The sequence below is a fragment of the Haliotis rubra genome, unplaced genomic scaffold (genome assembly GCF_003918875.1).
Source record: "Haliotis rubra isolate DU_JTF1 unplaced genomic scaffold, ASM391887v1 Scf43, whole genome shotgun sequence".
NCBI lineage: Eukaryota > Metazoa > Mollusca > Gastropoda > Lepetellida > Haliotidae > Haliotis > Haliotis rubra.
In genome coordinates, this window is record NW_025767113.1 from 1,124,987 (window position 1) to 1,150,158 (window position 25,172).

At 43.6% G+C, this 25,172-nt stretch overlaps 1 protein-coding gene across 1 annotated transcript in view; it reads left to right on the forward strand.

Annotated features, from left to right (window-relative positions):
* Positions 1–11,481, forward strand: part of LOC124288998 — a 36,028-nt gene extending 24,547 nt beyond the window's left edge. The window contains 6 exon segments of the mRNA XM_046725594.1: positions 3,267–3,372; positions 6,382–6,563; positions 6,988–8,620; positions 8,622–9,442; positions 10,051–10,150; positions 10,999–11,481. Of these exon segments, the coding sequence (XP_046581550.1) occupies positions 3,267–3,372; positions 6,382–6,563; positions 6,988–8,620; positions 8,622–9,442; positions 10,051–10,150; positions 10,999–11,166 (3,010 nt within the window). The 3' untranslated portion in view covers positions 11,167–11,481.
* The last annotated feature ends 13,691 nt before the right edge of the window (positions 11,482–25,172 follow it).

A 25,172-nucleotide genomic window follows, 5' to 3' on the forward strand; every position in this document is an offset into this window, starting at 1 on the left:
TATCGACCGTCTAGAGCTGAGGTGTCTCGAACTACCTTGTCATTCTGGATGCGTTCCACCATACTACGAGCATACACCTTTGCAGGTTTACCTCCTCCAGCCACATCCAATCCTCTCAAGACTCGTGCTTTAGCCTTGACAATGGCGTTGCATAGCAACTGTTCCCAGACATCTATCATGGAGGGTTGTGTCTGGCACTCTGACAGTGTTTTCTCACGTGGTGGCACGTGGTCCTGTGCATAGCGCTCAGGTCACAAATCAGTTGAAGTTAAGCAATGTTGGGCTCGGACAGCCCTTCGATGGGTGACCGTGTTGGCAGCTTAACTCCTGAGAGTTTCTAGGACTTCAGTCCTGCCCCACAACGAAGCACATGTGATACATATGGTCTCACCTTAGGCAAGTGAGTTTGTTCACAATTGCCTCTGTTCACCCAGCAGGAAATGGGTACCCGGTGAAATAAGTCATGAGACTATTAACCTTCTAGCACCTAACAGGCAGCTTGGGTTATCCGGGGTAATAATGATCAGATTGTGAGCTTTGAGCAGGATATCTAGCCTGGAAAAGGCGCGTTATATATATTCTCATTATTATCTCATTATCTCACCTATCTGTGACAGATGTCCAAGGATTACATCAGGTTAGACCACTCGTGTTGGCTCAGCAGCTCACTTTGGCCCATCAGCGCAGATGAAGGAAAGTTCGGTACCTATTCCTGTATTTAGTGAATAATAGTCTGAACTTCATGTTTATCTTTTGTTCTCATTGATTATGGGTTTATATAACTACTTCTCTTAGTTTGATACTAAGGCATCTAGATACCGCTGCCAAGTTTTACTCACGTCAGTGAAATGAGTCTCTCCCGAATTCCAGTGGATTTCATTGCATTCTGACTCCTAAGTTACCAGGCTCATCCTTTGATTAAGCTTATGTAAAGGAGCGAGGGTGAATTTGATGTTGCTTTGGAACTGAAAGTTGTGAGTTTCAGATTCAACTTTTCTTTCACCCTCTATGTGATGGTGTCTGGGGGGTTGTCTCAAAGCAGGGGCTGGTTCGATTATCAGTTGAAAAACTGTAATTACGGAAGTACCTTGGAAATCGTGGCAACACGAGGCTTACTTGCTAAGCTACGTCCTTTTGTCTTAACAAAGGTTACGGCCAAACACCACATCGCTCTGGATCACCTATCTAATTGGGAGTCATTGTGCCCAGTAAGCCAAGGGTTTCAGCAAACCCGTCACAAGCAGAGGAGTTGTGTGCATGCATAACAGGCCTCCCTTGTGAATCGCTATCTACGGTTGTTCAGGATTATACAGCTTAGCTGTCCTTTCTGTAGAGACTTAAGGTAATCTGCGACCTGCCGTCCAACCGTGGGATAAGTGCAAGCCGTGAGATAAGATAAATTTAAAAATTTGGAAATTTGAACTATAAATTGTATGTTTATATACTTATCTTATCTCACACGATGGACACCCGCCCAACCTCCCCACTACTCAGATTACTGTGACGGCTCCAAGAATGGGAATGATGAGGGAACAGTGGTCACGTGGGTTGCTGGGGAGCGTGCTGCATGCCTTGTATGGAATGTGGCAAGTTGTCAATAAGCGAGCGTAGTATGGAATACGCGGGTGATGGAACAGTGGGTAGCTGGGGAGCGTGCTGCATGCCTTGTATGGATTGTGGCAAGTTGTCAGAATGTGGGAATCAACAGTGGGTAGCAATTAGCTGCATGCCTTGTATGGAATGTGGCAAGTTGTCAATTAGCGAATACACGGGTGATGAAACAAGAGAGGCCAAGGGTAAAAGTTTACAGTCGTTCCACTCAGTGCTGAAGCAAGAGAGAGAGGTGCAAGCCATGAGATAAGATAAGTATATAAATATACAATTTATAGTAGAAAATTCCAATATTGTGACCCATTTGCCAAGTCTCATGTAGCATGGTACCTGTTGTATCAAGGTCCACATGTACCATCAAACATTCTATATAAAGCCTTGCATGTATCATGGTACCTGTTTTTGTTGATACCCATGTCTTCATGATGCATGTGATATCAAGATACATGTTATATCAAGATACATGTTATATCAAGATGCATGTGACATCAAGATGCATGTGATATCAAGATGCATGTTATATCAAGATGCATGTGGCATCAAGATGCATGTGATATCAAGGTACATGTGATATCAAGATACATGTGATATCTAGATGCATGTGATATCATGATACATGTGATATCTAGATGCATGTGATATCATGATACATGTGATATCAAGATATATGTGATATCAAGATACATGTTACATCAAGATACATGTGATATCTAGATGCATGTTATATCAAGATACATGTGATATCAAGATACATGTGATATCAAGATACATGTTATATCAAGATGCATGTGACATCAAGATGCATGTGACATCAAGATACATGTGATATCAAGATGCATGTGATATCAAGATGCATGTGATATCAAGATACATGTGATATCAAGATGCATGTTATATCAAGATACATGTGATATCAAGATACATGTGATATCAATATACAGTCAAATCCGGATGAGTTGAATGCCGGTGTCTCGAATATTATGCAGAACTCGAAGTACCTGTCGGTCCCGACCATTCCCTGTTATAGTTGTCATCATTTGAATACCGGTTACACGAATTTGTCTCATAAATACACACGATGACTCAAGAAGGAAATTTGGTCCCATGAGATTCAAACAACAGCAATCTTGTATACATAAGCCGAAGTCAGTCAATGAGAAGTTGATTGGTGTAGCAAACTGATCCAATTAACAAACTAGCGCGGCTCACACCTTTCCGCCATTGACGGGTGAGTTCAAAAGGCAGATTAGTGATTTTACGGAAATCACTGTCTGTGCTAATCAGACTGGAACTGATAAGGTGCCCCTATAGGGAAATCATTAGGTAAACAAATGCTTAGGTGGAGGAATTAGGACTGGATCATCTTTTTTCTATCCTCATAGACATACCTATGTCTCGAATACATCGATAAGTCGAATTTATTACTTGGTCCCCAGCCATTCGACTCATCGGGATTTGACTGTACATGTGTAATCAAGATACATTTTTTAAAGAGTCTCATGTATTATGACTGCCCATTATCATGGAGACATGTACAAATTTGTCTTTTTCATTTTCACTTCAATTTGTTCTATTTATTGGGCTCTAATCTTTAAATCTATTGTGTTGTTGATTTTACTTCAGTATGATAGAAACTTTTACTTTGTCTGTTCAAGGATATCTTTCATTGATCTGGCTGGGAGTGAGCTCGCTGCCGACGTGACAGACACAGACAGACAGACACGTCTGGAGGGAGCTGAGATTAACCAGAGTCTGCTGGCTGTAAGTGAACAGGTGTCTGTGGTGACAGAAACCTATCTGGCCAGAAGGTGTTGTATCATGTAATCTATTGGTCACATCCTGGCCAGAAAGTGTTGTATCATGTAAGCTGTTGGTCACATCCTGGCCAGAAAGTGTTGTATCATGTAAGCTGTTGGTCACACCCTTGCCAGAAAGTGTTGTATCATGTAAGCTGTTGGTCACATCCTGGCCAGAAAGTGTTGTATCATGTAAGCTGTTGGTCACATCCTGGCCAGAAAGTGTTGTATCATGTAAGCTGTTGGTCACATCCTGGCCAGAAAGTGTTGTATCATGTAAGCTGTTGGTCACATCCTGGCCAGAAAGTGTTGTATCATGTAAGCTGTTGGTCACATCCTGGCCAGAAAGTGTTGTATCATGTAAGCTGTTGGTCACACCCTTGCCAGAAAGTGTTGTATCATGTAAGCTGTTGGTCACATCCTGGCCAGAAAGTGTTGTATCATGTAAGCTGTTGGTCACATCCTGGCCAGAAAGTGTTGTATCATGTAAGCTGTTGGTCACGTCCTGGCCAGAAAGTGTTGTATCATGTAAGCTGTTGGTCACATCCTGGCCAGAAAGTGTTGTATCATGTAAGCTGTTGGTCACATCCTGGCCAGAAAGTGTTGTATCATGTAAGCTGTTGGTCACACCCTTGCCAGAAAGTGTTGTATCATGTAAGCTGTTGGTCACATCCTGGCCAGAAAGTGTTGTATCATGTAAGCTGTTGGTCACATCCTGGCCAGAAAGTGTTGTATCATGCAAACATTTTGTGTCTGTGTAGAACCTCAAAGGCACATGTTGTGACATATAGAAACAAAGAGAACGGCTCAGCTGCGTATGGATTTATAATTTGTGGAAAGAACAAGGTACAGTGAGGGGGACAGTCCCTTTCATGCATTGAAAGCGAGGTGCAACCTAGGTGAGGGGGTATGCTGAAAGGTACCTAGGTGCAACCTAGGTGAGGGGGACAGTCCCCTTGTCTTCATGCTGAAAGGTACCTAGGTGCAACCTAGGTGAGGGGGACAGTCCCCTTGTCTTCATGCCGAAAGGTACCTAGGTGCAACCTAGGTGAGGGGGACAGTCCCCTTGTCTTCATACTGAAAGGTACCTAGGTGAGGGGGACAGTCCCCTTGTCTTCATGCTGAAAGGGACCGCCTCCGTGGTGTAGTGGTTAGAGCATCCGCCGAAAGGTAAGGTCCTAGTTGATCCCGAACGTCATACCAAAAGGGTTAAAATATGGTACTTGTTGGTCCCTGCCTGGCGCTCGGCATTAATGGGTACAACAAGGACTGGTCGGCTCGGAGTCAGTATTATGTGTCTGAGTGGGATATTCATGCTTCACTGCGGCATGGTATCTCAGTGGGCAAGCACTATAAAACCAGCTTCAGTCTGGGCTAAAGCACCAGCTGCAACCTGCACGCATGAGGCGACAGTCGATGGCAAATATTCTCAGATGCAACGTGAGGGGACCTCACCTTGTCTGCGTGCTGAAAGGTACCTAGGTGCAACCTAGGTGGGGGGACAGTCCCCTTGTCTTCATGCTGAAAGGTACCTAGGTGCAACCTAGGTGAGGGGACAGTCCCCATGCTGAAAGGTACCTAGGTGCAACCTGCTGAGGGGACAGTCCCTTGTCTTCATGCTGAAAGGTACCTAGATGCAGCAGTCCCCTTGTCTTCATGCTGAGGTGGTGCAACCCTGGGGACAGTCCCCTTGTCTTCATGCTGAAAGGTACCTAGGTGCAACCTAGGTGAGGGGGACAGTCCCCTTGTCTTCATGCTGAAAGGTACCTAGGTGCAACCTAGGTGAGGGGGACAGTCCCCTTGTCTTCATGCTGAAAGGTACCTAGGTGCAACCTAGGTGAGGGGGACAGTCTCCTTGTCTTCATGCTGAAAGGTACCTAGGTGCAACCTAGGTGAGGGGGACAGTCCCCTTGTCTTCATGCTGAAAGGTACCTAGGTGCAACCTGTGAAACCCATTCTGCTGACTCTCCGGTGTCATCTCACTCCAGATTCAGGGCCGTCATCTGTTATGGCATTGTTTGCATTGTGTTACCATCTGATATTATGAATCTCTTTTGCTCAGGGTGACAATGTTGTGTTTGGTGTTTGTGTTCCCATCAAAATGCAGATATTTCACTTCATAACATGATTGACTATGTCTCTCATAATGTGCACCAACATAAACAAGATATTACATTCTAAGATGCTTCGGTGAAAGATCAAAGGCACCGACAGTACTTTATCAGACGATAATGTGCACTTTTTGCATTACGTCACAATGTATTGGTGTCACTGCGCCATTCTAGCCTGCCCCCTCGTAATTGAACAATTTTGCATTATGTCACAATGTAAGCGACATCAAGATGCATGTCAGTTGTCATCGCCTCGTACAGCCTCCTACAGTAAACTACTCCATTGCATCCTGTTTCTTGGTTTGCATTTGCTTCACGCAGCTAACGTCACTGGTGGAAACATTACGTTTATGTTTTCCGATGGTTGAACTGTCTCAATTCGACTCACAAGTTTTAAGCGACACGGTAACATTCGCAATGTTTACCTTCCCACAATGCAATCGTTGAATGTCGCTTGACTACTCAGCTTCATCTGGATGTACTGATCTAAACTTGTGTTGGTAGTAGAAATGTGACTTTCATATTGCCCCATATGGTTTACGTTAATCACAGATGTAATTAAAATATTTTAGAGAAGATATTTATTCCGAACGTAAACCGTCATCAAACTGTTTATCTTTTCTATTTTTCTGGTAACGTTCGTCTTAATGTAGAGGGGCAGACACATCAATAGAAGAGCGCCTGAACTATTATAACGTTAAAGCACTCGGACGCAAGCGTTCTCGTGCTTTAACGATAATAGTTCTTGGCGAAAGTGTGCTTTCTTACACTATACATGGTGGTAGAGGGAACTGTATTTCTTAAACAAAATGTGGAAGTAGAAGAAAAGGCCAGAATATCTAATTATACCGATTTTCTTTCAGTTGAAAGAATGCATAAGGTCAATTGACCAGTCAAGTCGTCATAAACCATTCCGTCAGAGCAAGCTCACCCACATTCTGAAGGACTCGTTCGTTGGGAATTCTCGGACCTGTATGATAGCCAATATCTCGCCCACAATGTCTGCTTGTGAGAATACACTCAACACACTGAGATATGCAGACAGGTAACCCTGGCCTAGTTGAAATAATCATTGTCAGTTAGCTAGTTCAAGAAACGTTTCATTTGTTAATCATAGAGTCATATTTTGGTACATCTGTTACAGAGGGGTATTAGTTATGAATATTCATAATGGCATTTTGTATATACATGTACAACGTTTTGTGAGGGATATTCTTTGTAAATTAACAAATTTCTGCAGTAAGTTAGCAGACCACTTGAGTATCGGGCACAGATTCCTTGTTACTGTGAGTATAGAATCTCCACAGAACTAAGTTAGATTTTGAGAATATAGTCAAAGATACTTCACATATCTCAAAACCAGTTATAAATCCTACAAGAGTAACAACTGACATTGCTGGTGTTCCATCTGCAGTAGATGGTCCAGCCATAGAAAGGAAATCAGTCTTCATCTTTATGGTAATTTTCAGGGTAAAGGAACTGAAGCGTGATGGTTCTCGAGGCACTACCAGCAGTCAGGCAGAGAACTTGCTCATGAACATTCCAATATCAGCGCCATCAGTCTTCCATCCGTCCAATATCCTGTCCTGCTCTACCCCAATGCGACCAGTCACGCGGCACACAGCTCAGCGGCCTCAGGATGAGAATATATTGGATCCAACAGATTCCCCTGTCCGTGGACACTTTCCGCAGAAGAAAAATACCAAATCAAAAACACCCAACATTGCCCAAAGTTCCTCTGTGCCAAAACAGTCTGTGTCTGGAACACATGATGTATCTCCATCAAGGAGGAGAATCTCAAGACCATCCCGAGAACCTTCACCAGCCCGGGATCACATCCTCAGACAGAACATCCCACCTCGTCAATTGGTCCCCGCTCAGCAAACTTCATCTCCGAGTGGGTCAGACAAAACAGACTCGGAATCTTGTAATATAACACTGCCACGGAACAACAATCTGCCCCAGCCAAATATTCCAGTTGCCCAGTCAACAGATACAGAGTTTGACTTCCCAACATCTGATTTTAATGTGCCAGAAGAACTAAATGATCTCAATAAAACTGGAGAGAAAAAATGTGACCCCCCCAAAAGTGCGGGAGATACTGGTCATGGGATGGACAAGACTCAAGGAGTGTCACAGGGACTTCCTAAATCATCAGGTCGAATGCTTCCGGAGACTCCCATGGTAGGTAAAATGCAAAGATCGCAGAGCACTGACTTACCACAGCAACAAGACCGGGTTCCAGACCAAGGTCAGCATTTGATGAGACAAATCCCCAGAAGTAACTCACCTGCGACCAGACGACCTCACTCTGCTGCCGCTGTGGCGGAGGCAAAGGCAGCAGGGGGAGCAATGCTGCCACTCCCTACTCCATCAGTGTCTGCACCAGTGCCATACGCTGCTGTTCCTACTATAACTCCTTTGGTGGAGAGTATTGAAGATGATCAGTTGTTTGACAACCCTTCTGAACGGGCAAGACAGCCTGTAGTTAGATCAGATTCTATAGCAAGTCCTCAGACAAAGAACGGGTTAAGCAGGCTGAATGGTGGCAGTCAGCTGAGTGTGATTCCTGCAGTTTTGCCAGCATCCAGCAGTGACCTCAGCTTCACCCAGAGGGCCCCAGTGCGACCTCCAGCAGACATGCAGGGCATCCTTCTGACCCCCCGGGCTGTTGACATCGTCCCAAGTCAGCAGCCACATGAACCACACCTCGTTGTGTCAGATGTCAGTGACATTCCTGAACCTCATCCTGTCCCTCCACCTCCCAGCATTCCTTATCACAGAGATGGAAGTCCAAAACATGATTCACTCAAATCTGATCTTCCACTTCGTTCCTCCCTTGCCAGGGAGCGACGGACAAGGCATGCCTCCCATTCCTCCCAGTCCAGTGACGACTCATCCATGGAAGGAGCAAGGACGTCCCAGTCTGACTCTGCTCAAGGTCCTTACAAGGTCAGGTCAAGGAGCAAAAGTAAAATGACTGATCTGAGAAAAGAAAAGAGTGACCCGATGATAGCTCTTCACATGCAGACAAAGAAACAAACGCTACCCAACCCTGATGACTTCCACAAGTATCTATCCAGGGGAAACACCCCCAAGGCCGGGCAGACCGGCTTCTAGTCCGATGTCAGTTCCACTTTCAAAACTCTCCTCTCCTGAAGCAGTTCCAAGTCAGCCAGTGATGAACATCCTCAGTGAGTCTGAGCAGACGGAGGTAAAGTCAGGACGAAGTAGTCCAGCAGCCAGGTTGATGAGCCAGGATTTACGTAGATCACCAGTCACCTTTGACAAACATGCTGCTGGTGATGGTAAATCAAGTGTAAAGTCAAAGAGTAGGATGTCTGTGGCCGATGTGTTGAAGACAACCAGTAGAGGGGAAAGAGCAAAGTCACCAAAAGATTCAACAGCGACACATGGTGTCAGTTCAGGTAACCAGAAACAGAGGTCATCACATGCTGTACAGAATGAAAATAGCTCACAGACTGAACACACTGATAACCGACAGCCTCGCTCCAGACAGGACAACATCTCCATGTCCTCCAAGAGTGATTCATCCCAGCAAAGTTCCTTCAACTCAGAGCTCCTCGGCAAGAACATCCAGACTACAACAGGGAGCTTTGTTGTGAGGAACAGTAATTCCCCGACCGGAGCAAAATCATCCAGTTCTGTTATTGTAACAGAGAAATTGACAGTGGGAGCAGTCTTCTCCCCTATCCATCCTCAGCCTATCACCAGTCATGCAGTTATCAAAACCATTTCCCCGACCAGCCCGGCTGCAGAGGTGGTTCAACCCAAACCTGTCACTCCCATGTTGGCGCCACCAGTTTCAGCTTCAGTAGCAGGATCTGTGACGGGGTCTGTTGCCATGGAGAGACAGAGCATTGTGTGTCAGGGAATACCACTGGATGACAAAAATGATCCAAGGTAAGCCGCTGACTTTATCATGGGATTATCTGGTACTCCAACTGCTCCACAGTCTTCTCACATAAGTGTAAGCTTTTGCAATTAGTCACAAGCATGGCAATTGAATTATTTCCTTCCTTTTCTCTCTTCGATGAATATCCTATTTTGATGTCTTCCAGAAAGGCAGCTCTTTCATGCATTACTAATGAAAATACCCTTTTTAAATATGCAAATTGATTTAGAAATAATGCCAGTCCAGGGCTACAATGTAACCCAAAATATTTACCGGCCCCAAGCGTTATAACGTACAAGGACACCCCTTGTAGTCTGAGACTCCTCTAACCCACTCTTCTAATTTTAGACTCACACTATAGTACATGTCTGCAATCTTTGAATGTGTCCTTAGATACAATGCGTCATCAGGATTATAGTCAATTTTCTTATTTGATTCCAGTTAATGCTCTTCTCTAGACAACTGCCCATCAGTTGACTGATTCTGCATTCTTCTTATTACAATGTTTGTGTGTAACACTAGGTGTGATCTGTCTGTGGTGTGTCTGTGATGTTATGTGTAATTTACGTGTGTGCCTACCTGGGATTTATCTGAAACATCCATTCCATCTTTGCAGGAGCCGCCTCATCATGTCCCATGAAGACCAGCTGGCTTCAGTTACCTCCCTTTGTAAGCAGGAGATGAAACTACTCCTGAGTGCCAAGTCTGGACATCGGGTAAATACCATTAACAATGAACATGTATAATCACCTTTACACCATGTAGGTAGATTTACTTAGACCGGTACCGCTAAAACGTATTTTCTGCGCATGATCGGAAGAAAGCTTAAGGTTAGGGTTAGGGTAAGCAGAGTTAGGGATAGATTACTATATACAACAACCAGAAGTATACTATGTTTGACTTTATTTGAGACCGATGACTTGCTCACTAACACAAAATCTAATAATTGCAACAAAACCAAAATTTGCACAGTCACATGAAATTGACAGACCAACTCCGATGATATGTTTCATAATTTTGGACACCCGAATAAAAAAGTTGTTTAACAAACGATCATTATTTTGTTGTCACTTACCGCTATTTCTTACGATGGGGGACCACTTGCTGGTAGAACATCCAGGTGTTCGAATTGTACATGTGAAATTGAAATTTCACTGCACACGCTTGTTGATTACTGTGGGCGCTGCAGTCGTCCGAGAATGAAGTCAAACGGACTATAGCTAAAACAATGGTACCGGTATAAGTAAAGTGGTCCCTCCATGTCTCCATGAATGATTGGGCGCAACATGTCAAAGAGCAGGGAACTGAGGGATGTTACAGTGTGTGAATGAATGAACTGAGGGATGTGTTGATGTGGTACCTGCTGCTGTAATATAGCTGGACTATTTCATGGTCACCATTATGGACAAGAAGTCAGTCACTGTACATGTTTTACTTGCACTGCTTCTCTATGTGACTAAAGCGAGAGGCTACTTTTATTGAAGTACCTGTGACAGGTTGTCCGCTGATGCCAGGTTTACTCCAGATGAGGCCAGGTTCACTGTCACATCAAATGTTGTTTCAGAGTTTTGAAGACTATCTGAGGAAGCTGGGAGATATTCTGAGTCACAAGATGTCCGTGATGCAGCAGCTACAGACCCAGATCTCGGACTACTGCAGCGCCCACGGCATTCAGCGGAGATCTGTCAGTCAGTCCTCCACATCCACCATCAGGTCACACCAGCAGCTGTAGCCAGCCACCTGCTACATCCCCCATAGTACTACAGCTTACACGGAGGGCTGACATTGTGGCCTCTGGACCTGACATGGCCATGTGTCAGCTAAAGAATAAGAATTCCCACTATGAGGACCATCACCTCAGTGATTGGTCAGTGTCAACCTAATGTCAACATTGGTGGTCAGATTAAAGCGGCCATCATGACAGGTACCGTATATTACCGTCTATAAGCTGACCCCATAGATAAGCAGACCCCCAAACTTGACCCTTAAAATCAGTGTCAAAATGGTATGTCTCGTACATAAGCCGATCCCCGCGATGGGGTCCTAATCCTGGCAAACACAGACCACAGACAACTGGCAGTTACCAATAATGATAACTTTGGTCCACATTATTCAAAGAATCCACAATCATATTGCGTCTACTCACGCATCGAAATGAAGTGTAGTTGACAGAAAATGGATAATATATTTTGTTTCCCTAAATATCATACTTATTGTAGCTGGACGATCACATGTCAACAAACTGGCTTGCCTATTGTACCCCATTCCACGTTTTTCGCTCCAACAGGATAGCTAATTTCACATCATATTATCAACAATCAAGAACTAATTACCGTTTACAGTAACATTGGTAAAAATGTATGAATTCAAATGGCTTGCTTATTTTACCCCATTCCATGTGCGTACAACTTCCGCTTACCACGTTTATGAGGGTCCGTATAACCTTAGTGTTGATTATATATATTTTACAGTTATAGAACAAAAACTGTAATTAAAATTACACAATGCTAGGATATCAGGGCTCGATTTAGTGCTTTGTTACTTGCACTGATGCTAGCCAATATTACAAAGTGCAACCTAGTTATTAGTCTAACTTGCACCAGGTGCAGGTCAATTTGTGAGTGGATAAACTTCTGAATAAAACATCTAAATAATTCAATAGCATATTCCATTCATTACATATTACCATAAAAGCAGTGCAACTGGAATTTGGCTGGTGCAACTAGGTTTTTATCTCAGGTTGTACCTGGTGCAAGTAGGTTAACATCTCTTAAATCGAGCCCTGGATATATTTCTTTGGGTTTAATAATAGTGTTCTGTATTATATTTTACTGATGACTGCGTCAGAATTCATCCCGTTATATTATTGTGCATATTTGAACTTGATCGCCGGGAAACGTGTGCACAGCTGATTGCTATTTTCGGCCCAAATACACACGGTAATCTTAATCCCGGCAAATAATACAGTGCCCAACAAAAACAACTTAGAACTTAAAAGGTAAATAATCTTGTCTTGTGATGTTTAATTGCAAATTTGACGTCTTTACTGACAAAGTCGTCTTCTGTTGTTTGTTCACGCGAAGTGATACGTTGTTGTTTTCTTACCCCTGGAAAAAAGTTTGACGAAAGCGTAACCCATAGATAAGCCGACCCCCTTCAACAGATTGCTTTTTTTTATCCTCAAAATTCGGCTAATAGACGGTAATATGACGGTATTTGAAATCTGTGATGATTCCCTGTATATAGTCAGTGATGTACACTCCATAGTGCTGGACTCCTTCACCTCAGTAGTATTCTCTCCATCACTATCCCTGCCGTCACTCCCAGGACAGTGAGGGGCCTTCCCACACAACCCACAACCCTTCCTGGTGACCTGGGCTTGTATGGAGTACAACATTCAGGCAGAAGTATTACAATGTCATTGAAGTCCGATGTTACAGTGTGACATCATATCTCTTTGGGTTTAGAAACGACAGGATATGTTTAATATCCACAAGGATAGTCTGTAAATCGGGAAAAAGTTTGTGAGCATGAACTTACTACAAAAGATGCAAAAAAAATAAGTTTAGTGATTTTGATTCTCTTTGGTCAGTCCAACCACAAACAAAAACTGCATGTAGGAATATTTCTGTGTTTCACTTCCACATATTGTCAAACTTGACAGTTGCAAGATTAGATTAATAGTCTCGCATGCTGTTTCCTTTATCAACGTTGTCACTCTGTGTCATAGTCTAAACGGCAAATTACACTATCTTGCCACATTTCTTTAAGGTGTTAACATACCACTGAGTCGTCCAAACCTGTCACTATACTCCAGCCTTCCTTGTCTACTACAACTTGCAACTCTGTAGTTTCAGATTCACAGACTCTGGGTAACCAGTATGCTGCTTCCTACTCGTGAAAAACAACATGCCAAAAAGTAGCTTTGATCTTTTGATCACAAACTTTCTAGTTAAGGATATTGTCAGTTGCTCACAATAATCCTATGGGACAAAGGTTTACAGAAAGGTACAGCGTTAATAATATATTTTCAGATTCGGAAACCTGAGAAGACTTCTCTTAGGTGATTAGAAAGTTAGAAAGTCACATGAGAGATGTGTTTCAGTAAAGCGGATCTTTACACTCTCAGAGAGATAGGGTATCAGAGTGAAAATATGATCAGATCATATCTGATCATTGAGTCTGAATCCCAGATACACACCAATTCCTGGTCTCAGTAGCAGACTTGCAGGTGAGGAAGTCAGTTTTGTTTTAAGGAAGCCAAGGATTCCCACAAAATATGAAACATTTTAATATATTCTTACTTTGTCAAGCATCCTTTACAACTGTAACAAAATCATAGGATCCTGGCTTGTCAGCATGTGTGAATTCCAGATACACATACACACTGATTCCTGGCTTGTCAGCATGTGTATAGGTTTTACAGACTTACAGCTCAAGGCCTGCCTTCTGTAACAGATACACACTGATTCCTGGTTTGTCAGCATGTGTATAGGTTTTACAGACTTACAGCGCTCAAGGCCTGCCTTCTGTAACAGATACACACTGATTCCTGGTTTGTCAGCATGTGTATAGGTTTTACAGACTTACAGCGCTCAAGGCCTGCCTTCTGTAACAGATACACACTGATTCCTGGTTTGTCAGCATGTGTATAGGTTTTACAGACTTACAGCTCAAGGCCTGCCTTCTGTAACAGATACACACTAATTCCTGGCTTGTCAGCATGTGTATAGGTTTTACAGACTTGACAGCGCTCAAGGCCTGCCTTCTGTAACAGATACACACTGATTCCTGGCTTGTCAGCATGTGTATAGGTTTTACAGACTTGCATCAGCATGTGTATAGGACTTGCACGCTCAAGGCCTGCCTTCTGTAACAGACAGACTTGCACCGCTCAAGGCCTGCCTTCTGTAACAGATACACACTGACTCCTGGCTTGTCAGCATGTGTACAGGTTTTACAGACTTACAGCGCTCAAGGCCTGCCTTCTGTAACAGATACACACTCACTTAACGTGGACCCTCCGCCCAGCTTTCTCAAGGTCCTCATCCCTTGACATCAACAACATCCATTACATGTATCATGACACATCCCCACCATCCACTCCATTGTGATCTAGTGTAACCATGGCAACAGAGTTGCTTGACACCCTCCAGTATTTGAGATCTGTAGTTAACTTTCATGCTGTTTACAAGTGCTTTCATGTGATCACATTCCGTCACCTTGTGACATGTTCATTTGTCAGGGAATGTTATCAGGTCAGTTGTTACTTTGTAATTTTACATAAAGTTTTGATATTTATATGATTCCTTGAGGTTCCCCTTGGTTATGTCGATATATGTTGGTGTCCACAGACTTTCTACACTTGTTATCATGTTTATATGTCACCATGATTCCTTCCACCTCAGCTGTTTGTAGACAGTGTGTCAGTGTTGTAGACAGTCTCCACCTCAGCTGTTTGTAGACAGTGTGTCAGTGTTGTAGACAGTCTCCACCTCAGCTGTTTGTAGACAGTGTGTCAGTGTTGTATAGTCTGCTCATATGCAGTGAAACACAATGTGGCAGGAAGACAGAGTCCTCGAGCATCCCTCTCTAAATACCTGGCTTACGCTGGTACATGTTGATGCTCATCTTCAAATCCCAGTTTGCTCAGAGTAATGCCAGTCACTGGCTTGTCTGGTCCAGATTTGTTTACTTCATGACATCTGTCATGTAGCTGAGTGTGGCATTAAATACAGATGATATCATTTGACTGCGATAATCAACAAACATGAAGGCTGTTTGTGTGGAGACATAGACAAAAAGTCATTCCATGGCTGTCAGTTAGATGTGTGTGATGATACAGTATCTTTTGTTTCATTGTTTTGTGAACACTCATCACAGCTCAGGTACCTGAAGCCAGATGCAGATGAGGAAGGATTCCCCATACAACCATGTTTTTACAATGCTTATCTGTTACTGTTCCCTGTGATACTGTCATCATAGCATCCATCCATCCATCCATCCATCCATCCATCCATCCATAATCTTCTGAAATCCACTAGTGGGACACATTTTGACATAGATGTTGATGGTCAGTATTGACATGATTTACTGACTGTATGTAGAGAACTCTGTGACACATGGCAGCTTGCAAACTGTGATATTTCACCCCTACCAGTCCCTCCTGAAGTTGTTGATGCCAGTCATTGGTTTGACTTGTGTATTTTGTTTTGTTCTATTAGTGACAGGTACATGTTTTATCCCATTATGTTTTACCATGTTAACTTATTGACATAATGTCAATGTCCCTTTGTTAGGATTATTTTAGAGTGTACTGCAACATGGAAATATTGATTTCAGCACATTTCTTAATATTGCTATATTTGGATCAAAGATGTTTTAAATATACAGCTAAGGCAGTAATTTTACTGTTTATTGAGCACAACATACTCTTGACAGGACTGCACTGCATTTATTTTCTGACACAAATAATAATAAGTGAAGAGTGGAAATCTTTGCTCCTGAGTTAGTGACGTGTAGTGCTCCTTCAAGACTGTCCCAAACTTTTGTCAGGTGTTCATTTGTCTATGGGACTGTATGCTATGTCACAATTCTACCTATGATTCTATCTCCTATCACAGTTCTACCTGTAGCTCTATCCCACGTGACTGTTTTACCTGGGACTCCTCGTAGTCTTATCACAATGTCAGATGGTTTTTCAAACAAATGCCTGGAAATGATCAAGACAACTATCTGTGGTTTGGAGGAACTCCTGACCTCAGCCCTTAATGGTTGTCCATTCAGATGAGCAAGAGTTCCACCAGAACCAGGAGAGTTATTCAACAATGCATTTAGTGAGCCTTGCTGATGTAGAAGTTATTGTCAGGACAACGCCTTCATGAAGTTCATGACTGTGCAACATTTTCAAACATTCCATCCATATTTATTTCATTTACAGTAGTTTTAATGTCTTTGCATGTGATATTATAATCAAATGAATAAATTATTTTCTATAGAAGCCTTTGATGTTATGTCTAATGTCACTGATGTCATGAATGAAACAAGGTTTCAAAATGCATCAGAATCTACCCTCCCAACTGTGAACAGTGGCATCTTCAATAACGTGAGTGGACTGTGCTGAACCACAACACAGAAGGCCTGTGAGGATCATGAAGCAGCCTCTGGTCTACTGAACCACAAGCCTCTGGTCTACTGAACCACAAGCCTCTGGTCTACTGAACCACAAGCCTCTGGTCTGCTGAACCACAAGCCTCTGGTCTGCTGATCCACAAGCCTCTGGTCTGCTGAACCACAAGCCTCTGGTCTGCTGAACCACAAGCCTCTGGTCTGCTGAACCACAAGCCTCTGGTCTGCTGATCCACAAGCCTCTGGTCTGCTGAACCACAAGCCTCTGGTCTGTTGATCCACAAGCCTCTGGTCTGCTGAACCACAAGCCTCTGGTCTGCTGAACCACAAGCCTCTGGTCTGCTGAACCTCAAGCCTCTGGTCTGCTGAACCTCAAGCCTCTGGTCTGCTGAACCACAAGCCTCTGGTCTGCTGAACCTCAAGCCTCTGGTCTGCTGAACATCAAGCCTCTGGTCTGCTGAACAGCAAGCCTCTGGTCTGCTGAACCACAAGCCTCTGGTCTGCTGAACCACAAGCCTCTGGTCTGCTGAACCACAAGCCTCTGGTCTGCTGAACCACAAGCCTCTGGGCTGCTGAACCACAAGCCTCTGGGCTGCTGAACCACAAGCCTCTGGGCTACTGAACTGAAGCATGAATGATCATAGTACAATCACTTTGTAGAACAAGGTCAAGGTCAAGGCCCAAGTACACTCACAGCCTTTGTCAATCACCATGATAACAAACACTGTCCCTAAAGACTCATACAGAAACTGGAGTTGGATTTAGTTCCTTCTTGTTTATTGAGCTTTCAACCTTTCCCTGGAAGTATTACAAATGAAACTTACCCCAAGACATGATGTATCCTACTCTTTCTATATCAGATTGAATCTCAATTTCTCAATAAACTTTACATCACGAGTTGTGTTAAAGTCTCCTTGTACATTTAGACATGGAAGGTTTGATCACATCAGTAACAAATATTTGTGCAATCTCTATGTGATCTGTCTAGCTAAACTTGAGCTCATGAGTATATCTGCTGGTGCTAATCCAATGTGTGAGGTATTAACTTTATTTGTCGATTATATTAACTCAGCGTTATCCCCATGTTTGAGGTGTGCATTAACTCTAGTTCATGAATATATCGGTTGAGTACTATCCCTTCAGCTCGTGACCATATTAACTCAGCGTTATCCCTTCAGCTCGTGACCATATTAACTCAGTGTTATCCCTTCAGCTCGTGACCATATTAACTCAGCGTTATCCCTTCAGCTTGTGACCATATTAACTCAGCTTTATCCCTTCAGCTCGTGACCATATTAACTCAGCGTTATCCCTTCAGCTCGTGACCATATAACTCCACGAGCAGTGTCAGTTCCTCCAGTACTCCACAACAACATTCCAGATTGGATTTCTTTAATTTGATAGTAAAAGCCAATATGTAATAAGTTACAATCATTGAAAAAATATGAAAATAAACACAGAACTTGCACCATTTGAAAAATGAAACAATTGACATCACAAATTGGTAACAGAAAATATATATCATTCAAGACAATAAACAGCCTGATATAGTTTACGCAAATCATCTTGGTAATACTGATGTTTCCACTAATGTTATAATTCTGTTTATATACAGCCCCATATGTCACACATAAATAACAAAACTTTGGTATGAACAGTGAAGTCCAGCCACAAGGTTGGGCTGGTAGTTGACTGTTGTCTTGTGATCCAAGAGTTGATGTGACTGCAGTGTGAATCTGGTATAGCGTTACGTCGTGTTGGTCAACAAAGACCATGCATCAACTTGCAGTAGTAAAACTGTACTGTTTCCACAGACATAAGAAATAGAACATCAACAGTGAAACACAATTTATGGAGAACAACTTATTATAATGTAAAAGTGACACTTTTTCTGTCTTGCTTGTATATAAACATCTACACCAAAATGTCGCTTTTCACAGCAAGATAAAGAGGTTGTAATCTATACACGATGTATATCACAGAATGGTATATGACCATTATAAATGAAAGTATTGAAAATTCCACAAATAGCAACGTGACCACTAACTAATGTCGGCAGCAAGAATCATCTGTAAGTTTACGCCATCTCAAAAGTTGACAACACTAAACAGCCTCAGTTTTGATAAACACACAAAGTCATGAAAACACAGCAGCAATGTTCATATCAAGCACTTTCACTGATTCAGGGGCCACCTAAGAACACCTGAAGACAAAACCCTAACAGAAAACATTACACTGCATATACACTAACAGATACTAGACTTGGTCCAACAGATTGGTCAAACCTCCTCCCGTTAAAGACAACAGGTAACAGTGTGTTTATATTTGCCATCTCCTCGCTGTTTCACATTGTTAACATCATCCTCTGTAGTCCAGGGTTGTATATGTTCCTGATAAATACCATGGACTCCACCATCTCAGCTTGGTTTTGGAAGTGATGCCACCGTTCTTAGCAGAGAACTTGTGTCCCCTGAGCATAATTTGACAAAGTGTTTATAAGAGTCCTTGAGTGAAGCTGATATGTTCAGGGTATACATCACAACATCGTGGAGATTTAATACACTGGACAACGGAGCAGGTGATCAGGTCAACTACATCGCTGACTGCTTTGTATGGAAAACTGCCATTGCCAGGCAACATGTGAACTTCAAAATGTCATTGTTTCATGTGTTAACTCTAAAAGGTCTACTAAACTCTGTGGTAAATACCACTATTATCTGTGATCACACCTCTGTGAGAAAACAAGGATTTCCATCACAAATTAGCAGCCATCATGAAGAATGATGTAAGATCATGTCACAGATCACAGGAACAGCATCCTGTCACCGACCAAGGAGTCAGCGCCTTGTCACAGACCACAGGGTCAGCATCCTGTAACAGACCACAGGGTCAGCATCGTGTCACAGACCACAGGATCAGCATTGTGTCACAGACCACAGGATCAGGATCATGTCACAGACCACAGGATCAGGATCATGTCACAGACCACAGGGTCAGCATCATGTCACAGACCACAGGATCAGGATCATGTCACAGACCACAGGATCAGGATCATGTCACAGACCACAGGGTCAGCATCGTGTCACAGGCCACAGGGTCAGCATCCTCTAACAGACCAGAGGGTCAGCATTGTGCCACAGACCACAGGGTCAGCATCATGTCACAAACCACAGGGTCAGCATCATGTCAGAGACCACAGGGTCAGCATTGTGCCACAGACCACAGGGTCAGCATCGTGTCACAGACCACAGGGTCAGCATCGTGTCACAGACCACAGGGTCAGCATCCTGTAACAGACCACAGGGTCAGCATCATGTCACAAACCACAGGATCAGCATTGTGTCACAGACAACAGGGTCAGCATCCTGTGACCGACCAAGGGGTCAGCATTGTCACAGACCACAGGGTCAGCATTGTTGAACTGACCACAGGGTCAGCATCATATCACAGACCACAGGGTCAGCATCATCTAACAGACAACAGGGCCAGCATCCTGTCACAGACCACAGGGTCAGCATTGTGTCACAGATCACAGGGTCAGCATTTTTTAACAGACCACAGGGTCAGCATCATGTAACAGACAACAGGGTCAGCATCATGTCACAGACCACAGGGTCAGCATGGTGTTACAGACCACAGGGTCAGCATCATGTCACAAACCACAGGATCAGCATCCTGTAACAGACCACAGAGTCAGCATCATGTAACAGACAACAGGGTCAGCATCGTGTCACAGACAACAGGGTCAGCATCGTGTCACAGACAACAGGGTCAGCATCGTGTCACAGACCACAGGGTCAGCATCGTGTCACAGACCACAGGGTCAGCATCGTGTCACAGACCACAGGATCAGCATCGTGTCACAGACCACAGGATCAGCATCGTGTCACAGACCACAGGGTCAGCATCCTGTAACAGACCACAGGGTCAGCATCATGTCACAAACCACAGAATCAGCATTGTGTCACAGACAACAGGGTCAGCATCCTGTGACCGACCAAGGGGTCAGCATTGTGTCACAGACCACAGGGTCAGCATCATCTAACAGACAACAGGGTCAGCATCGTGTCACAGACCACAGGGTCAGCATTGTGTCACAGATCACAGGGTCAGCATTTTTTAACAGACCACAGGGTCAGCATCCTGTAACAGACAACAGGGTCAGCATCATGTCACAGACCATAGGATCAGCATCGTGTCACAGACCACAGGGTCAGCATCGTGTCACAGACCACAGGGTCAGCAATGTGTCACAGACCATAGGGTCTGCATCATGTCACACACCACAGGGTCAGCATCATCTAACAGACCACAGGGTTAGCATCCTGTCACAGACCACAGGGTCAGCATCATGTCATAGACCGCAGGGTCAGCAATGTGTCACAGACCACAGGGTCAGCATCATGTCACAGACCACAGGGTCAGCATCATGTCACAGACCACAGGGTCAGCATCCTGTCACAGACCATAACATAGATATCAGCTTTGCATCAAATAATGGTGGCCTCAGTCACAGAAACAGGGGTCTACAACATAGATAATTAAGGTGTATGTCAAACCCAGGTGGGTGTCTACATCAGAGATTACAACCCGTGAAGATCCGGGTTAGAATTGGTCTTCAGTAACCCATGCTTGTCGTAAGGGGCGACTAATGGGATCGGATGGTCAGGCTCACTGACTCGGTTGACACATTTCATTGTACCCCAGTTGTGTAGATCGATGCTCATGCTGTTGATCACTGGATTGTCTGGTCCAGACCTCAGTCATATAGCTGGAATATTGCTGAGTGTGACGTAAAACTCACTCACTCACTCAGAGATAACAAGGATCTGTGTCACAGTTAACAAGGGTCGGTGTTACAGATAAGGGTCCATGTCACAGGTAAGGTCCATGTCACAGTTAACAAGGGTCTGTGTCACAGTTAACAATACTCTCTGTCACAGATAAGGGTCTGAATAAGGACTGAACTAGCACCAGAGCTAATGTGATCTTTGAGAATCTTTTCTACTTTTAACTATCTACCATATCTATGTGATTCAACAATGCAAAGAGTTCAATCTAAGAATCAACATCACAATATTGCCAGTAATCTGCCATACATCTGGAAACTTCAGGAATGAAGAATTGTCAATATCAATTTGAGAAGTTAGTGAACAATACAATAGTCTCCATTAATGGGGCATTAATTGGCAGATAACTGGCTTTGATCTCAGTCCTGCATTCTTAAAGCAGATGCTACAGCCCTATGACCTGAGACTGATGTGGCACTGGTCCTCCAGTTGCAGCACCACATCATCACAGCTTGTTTCTGTCATCAGTGTAAGGAACTGGTCAAATGTGGACAAAAAGCTTAGATATTTCAGACAGCGATACACATACCTTACACTCCCATCATCATATAAATGGGGACGTCCTCAAAGGTTTTCAGAATGGATAACATAAACATAGCAGACATATCAAGCAGAAATTTGATCAAAACATCGTGCAACTCATGGACCATACATAACCATCACTGTAACAAAGAATTCTCAGCTAGCAGGATTTTTATTAATTTCCACTTATTAAAAGTAGATAAATGCTGTCCATATCACAGATACAATATGAATAAAGTTGTCATTCATTGACTTGAACTGTAAAAATACTGAAAAGCTTGGATGGAAAACTTGAATACATGTTATCAATCCCCTCCAATCCCATGTTGGTATAAGGACTTCCTTCCCATCTTGTAGCCAGGAAATCCTGTACATAGATATCTTCAGATTCCATTAACACAACCCCATTCTGCACTTTGGGACAAGAAAAATTGTAATGTTATTTTAGAAATAGAGCTGCTGGGCCTAAGGTATTCAGCCAAACGACACAGAAATATAACACACTGGAAAAGAGACATCTCCCATTCTCTGTACAAGAATGGGACTACGACACTGACAAGGGATGGCTTTATATCACAGCAGCACACTTTACTCGTTTCAGTGTCAATATCTTCAAGAAATATACAGCAGCATAAACAAGCAAACAATCATTTTGTGCAAAGTTTGCAATCAACTGATGCAGAAGTCCTCAGATAAACATCACAAAATGGGCTGAACAGACGCACTTTGATTCAATCATGAGTAATCAAACGTATTTACACTGATGAAGCTTCAAAGGAAATCGAATGCTTTGGCAAGAGCCACAGATGTGGTCCCATGTAGTGTAGAATCATAGAAAATACTAGTGATGAGATCAAAATGAACAAATTGAATAAATACCTGTCAGTAAATGTTTGTGTAAGAAAAAGTTGCACAATAGATTTCTTAAAGCTATTTCTTTCACTGATAAGTGATATGTAAAGTTTTCAGGTAGTTCTTCATTTCACCTGGGACTCAACAAAGCTCTTCAACCAACATTGTCCATCAACAGCCATGCTGTCCATCAACAGCCAATGCTGTCCATCAACAGCCAATGCTGTCCATCAACAGCCAACATTGTCCATCAACAGCCAACCTTGTCCATCAACAGCCAATGCTGTCCATCAACAGCAAGCATTGTCCATCAACAGCCTACATTGTCCATCAACAGCCTACATTGTCCATCAACAGCCTACATTGTCCATCAACAGCCAATGCTGTCCATCAACAGCCAACACTGCCCATCAACAGTCAACATTGTCCATCAACAGCCAATGCTGTCCATCAACCACCAATGCTGCCCATCAACAGCCAACACTGCCCATCAACAGCCAATGCTGTCCATCAACAGCCAATGCTGTCCATCAACAGCCAATGCTGTCCATCAACAGCCAACATTGTCCATCAACAGCCAACATTGTCCATCAACAGCCTACATTGTCCATCAACAGCCAACACTGCCCATCAACAGCCAATGCTGTCCATCAACAGCCAATGCTGTCCATCAACAGCCAATGCTGTCCATCAACAGCCAACATTGTCCATCAACAGCCAATGCTGTCCATCAACAGCCAATGCTGTCCATCAACAGCCAATGCTGTCCATCAACAGCCAACATTGTCCATCAACAGCCTACATTGTCCATCAACAGCCAACACTGTCCATCAACAGCCAACATTGTCCATCAACAGCCAACACTGCCTATCAACAGCCAACATTGTCCATCAACAGCCAACACTGCCCATCAACAGCCAATGCTGTCCATCAACAGCCAATGCTGTCCATCAACAGCCAATGCTGTCCATCAACAGCCAACATTGTCCATCAACAGTCAACATTGTCCATCAACAGCCAATGCTGTCCATCAACAGCCAATGCTGTCCATCAACAGCCAACATTGTCCATCAACAGCCAACATTGTCCATCAACAGCCTACATTGTCCATCAACAGCCAACACTGCCCATCAACAGCCAACACTGCCCATCAACAGTCAACATTGTCCATCAACAGCCAACATTGTCCATCAACTGCCCATCAACAGTCAACATTGTCCATCAACAGCCAATGCTGTCCATCAACCACCAATGCTGTCCATCAACAGTCAACATTGTCCATCAACAGCCAATGCTGTCCATCAACAGCCAACATTGTTCATCAACAGCCAATGCTGTCCATCAACAGCCAATGCTGTCCATCAACAGCCAATGCTGTCCATCAACAGCCAATGCTGTCCATCAACAGCCAACATTGTCCATCAACAGCCAATGCTGTCCATCAACAGCCAACATTGTCCATCAACAGCCAATGCTGTCCATCAACAGCCAACATTGTCCATCAACAGCCAATGCTGTCCATCAACAGCCAACATTGTCCATCAACAGCCAATGCTGTCCATCAACAGCCAACATTGTCCATCAACAGCCAACATTTTCCATCAACAGCAATCAACAGCCAACCATGTCCATCAACAGCCAACATTGTCCATCAACAGCCAACACTGCCCATTAACAGTCAACATTGTCCATCAACAGCCAACATTGTCCATCAACAGCCAATGATGTCCATCAACAGCCAACATTGTCCATCAACAGCCAACATTGTCCATCAACAGCCAATGATGTCCATCAACAGCCAACATTGTCCATCAACAGCCAACATTGTCCATCAACAGCCAACACTGCCCATCAACAGGCAACATTGTCCATCAACAGCCAATGCTGTCCATCAACAGTCAACATTGTCCATCAACAGCCAACACTGCCCATCAACAGTCAACATTGTCCATCAACAGCCAACACTGCCCATCAACAGCCAACACTGCCCATCAACAGCCAATGCTGTCCATCAACAGCCAACACTGCCCATCAACAGTCAACATTGTCCATCAACAGCCAACACTGCCCATTAACAGTCAACATTGTCCATCAACAGCCAACACTGCTCATTAACAGTCAACATTGTCCATCAACAGCCAACATTGTCCATCAACAGTCAACATTGTCCATCAACAGCCTACATTGTCCATCAACAGCCAACATTGTCCATCAACAGCCTACATTGTCCATCAACAGCCTACATTGTCCATCAACAGCCTACATTGTCCATCAACAGCCAACATTGTCCATCAACCACCAATGCTGTCCACCAACCACCAACAGCCCACACCAGACAGAAACATGTCTCCACTATAGTATCTACTATTTATCTAACAACTGAACC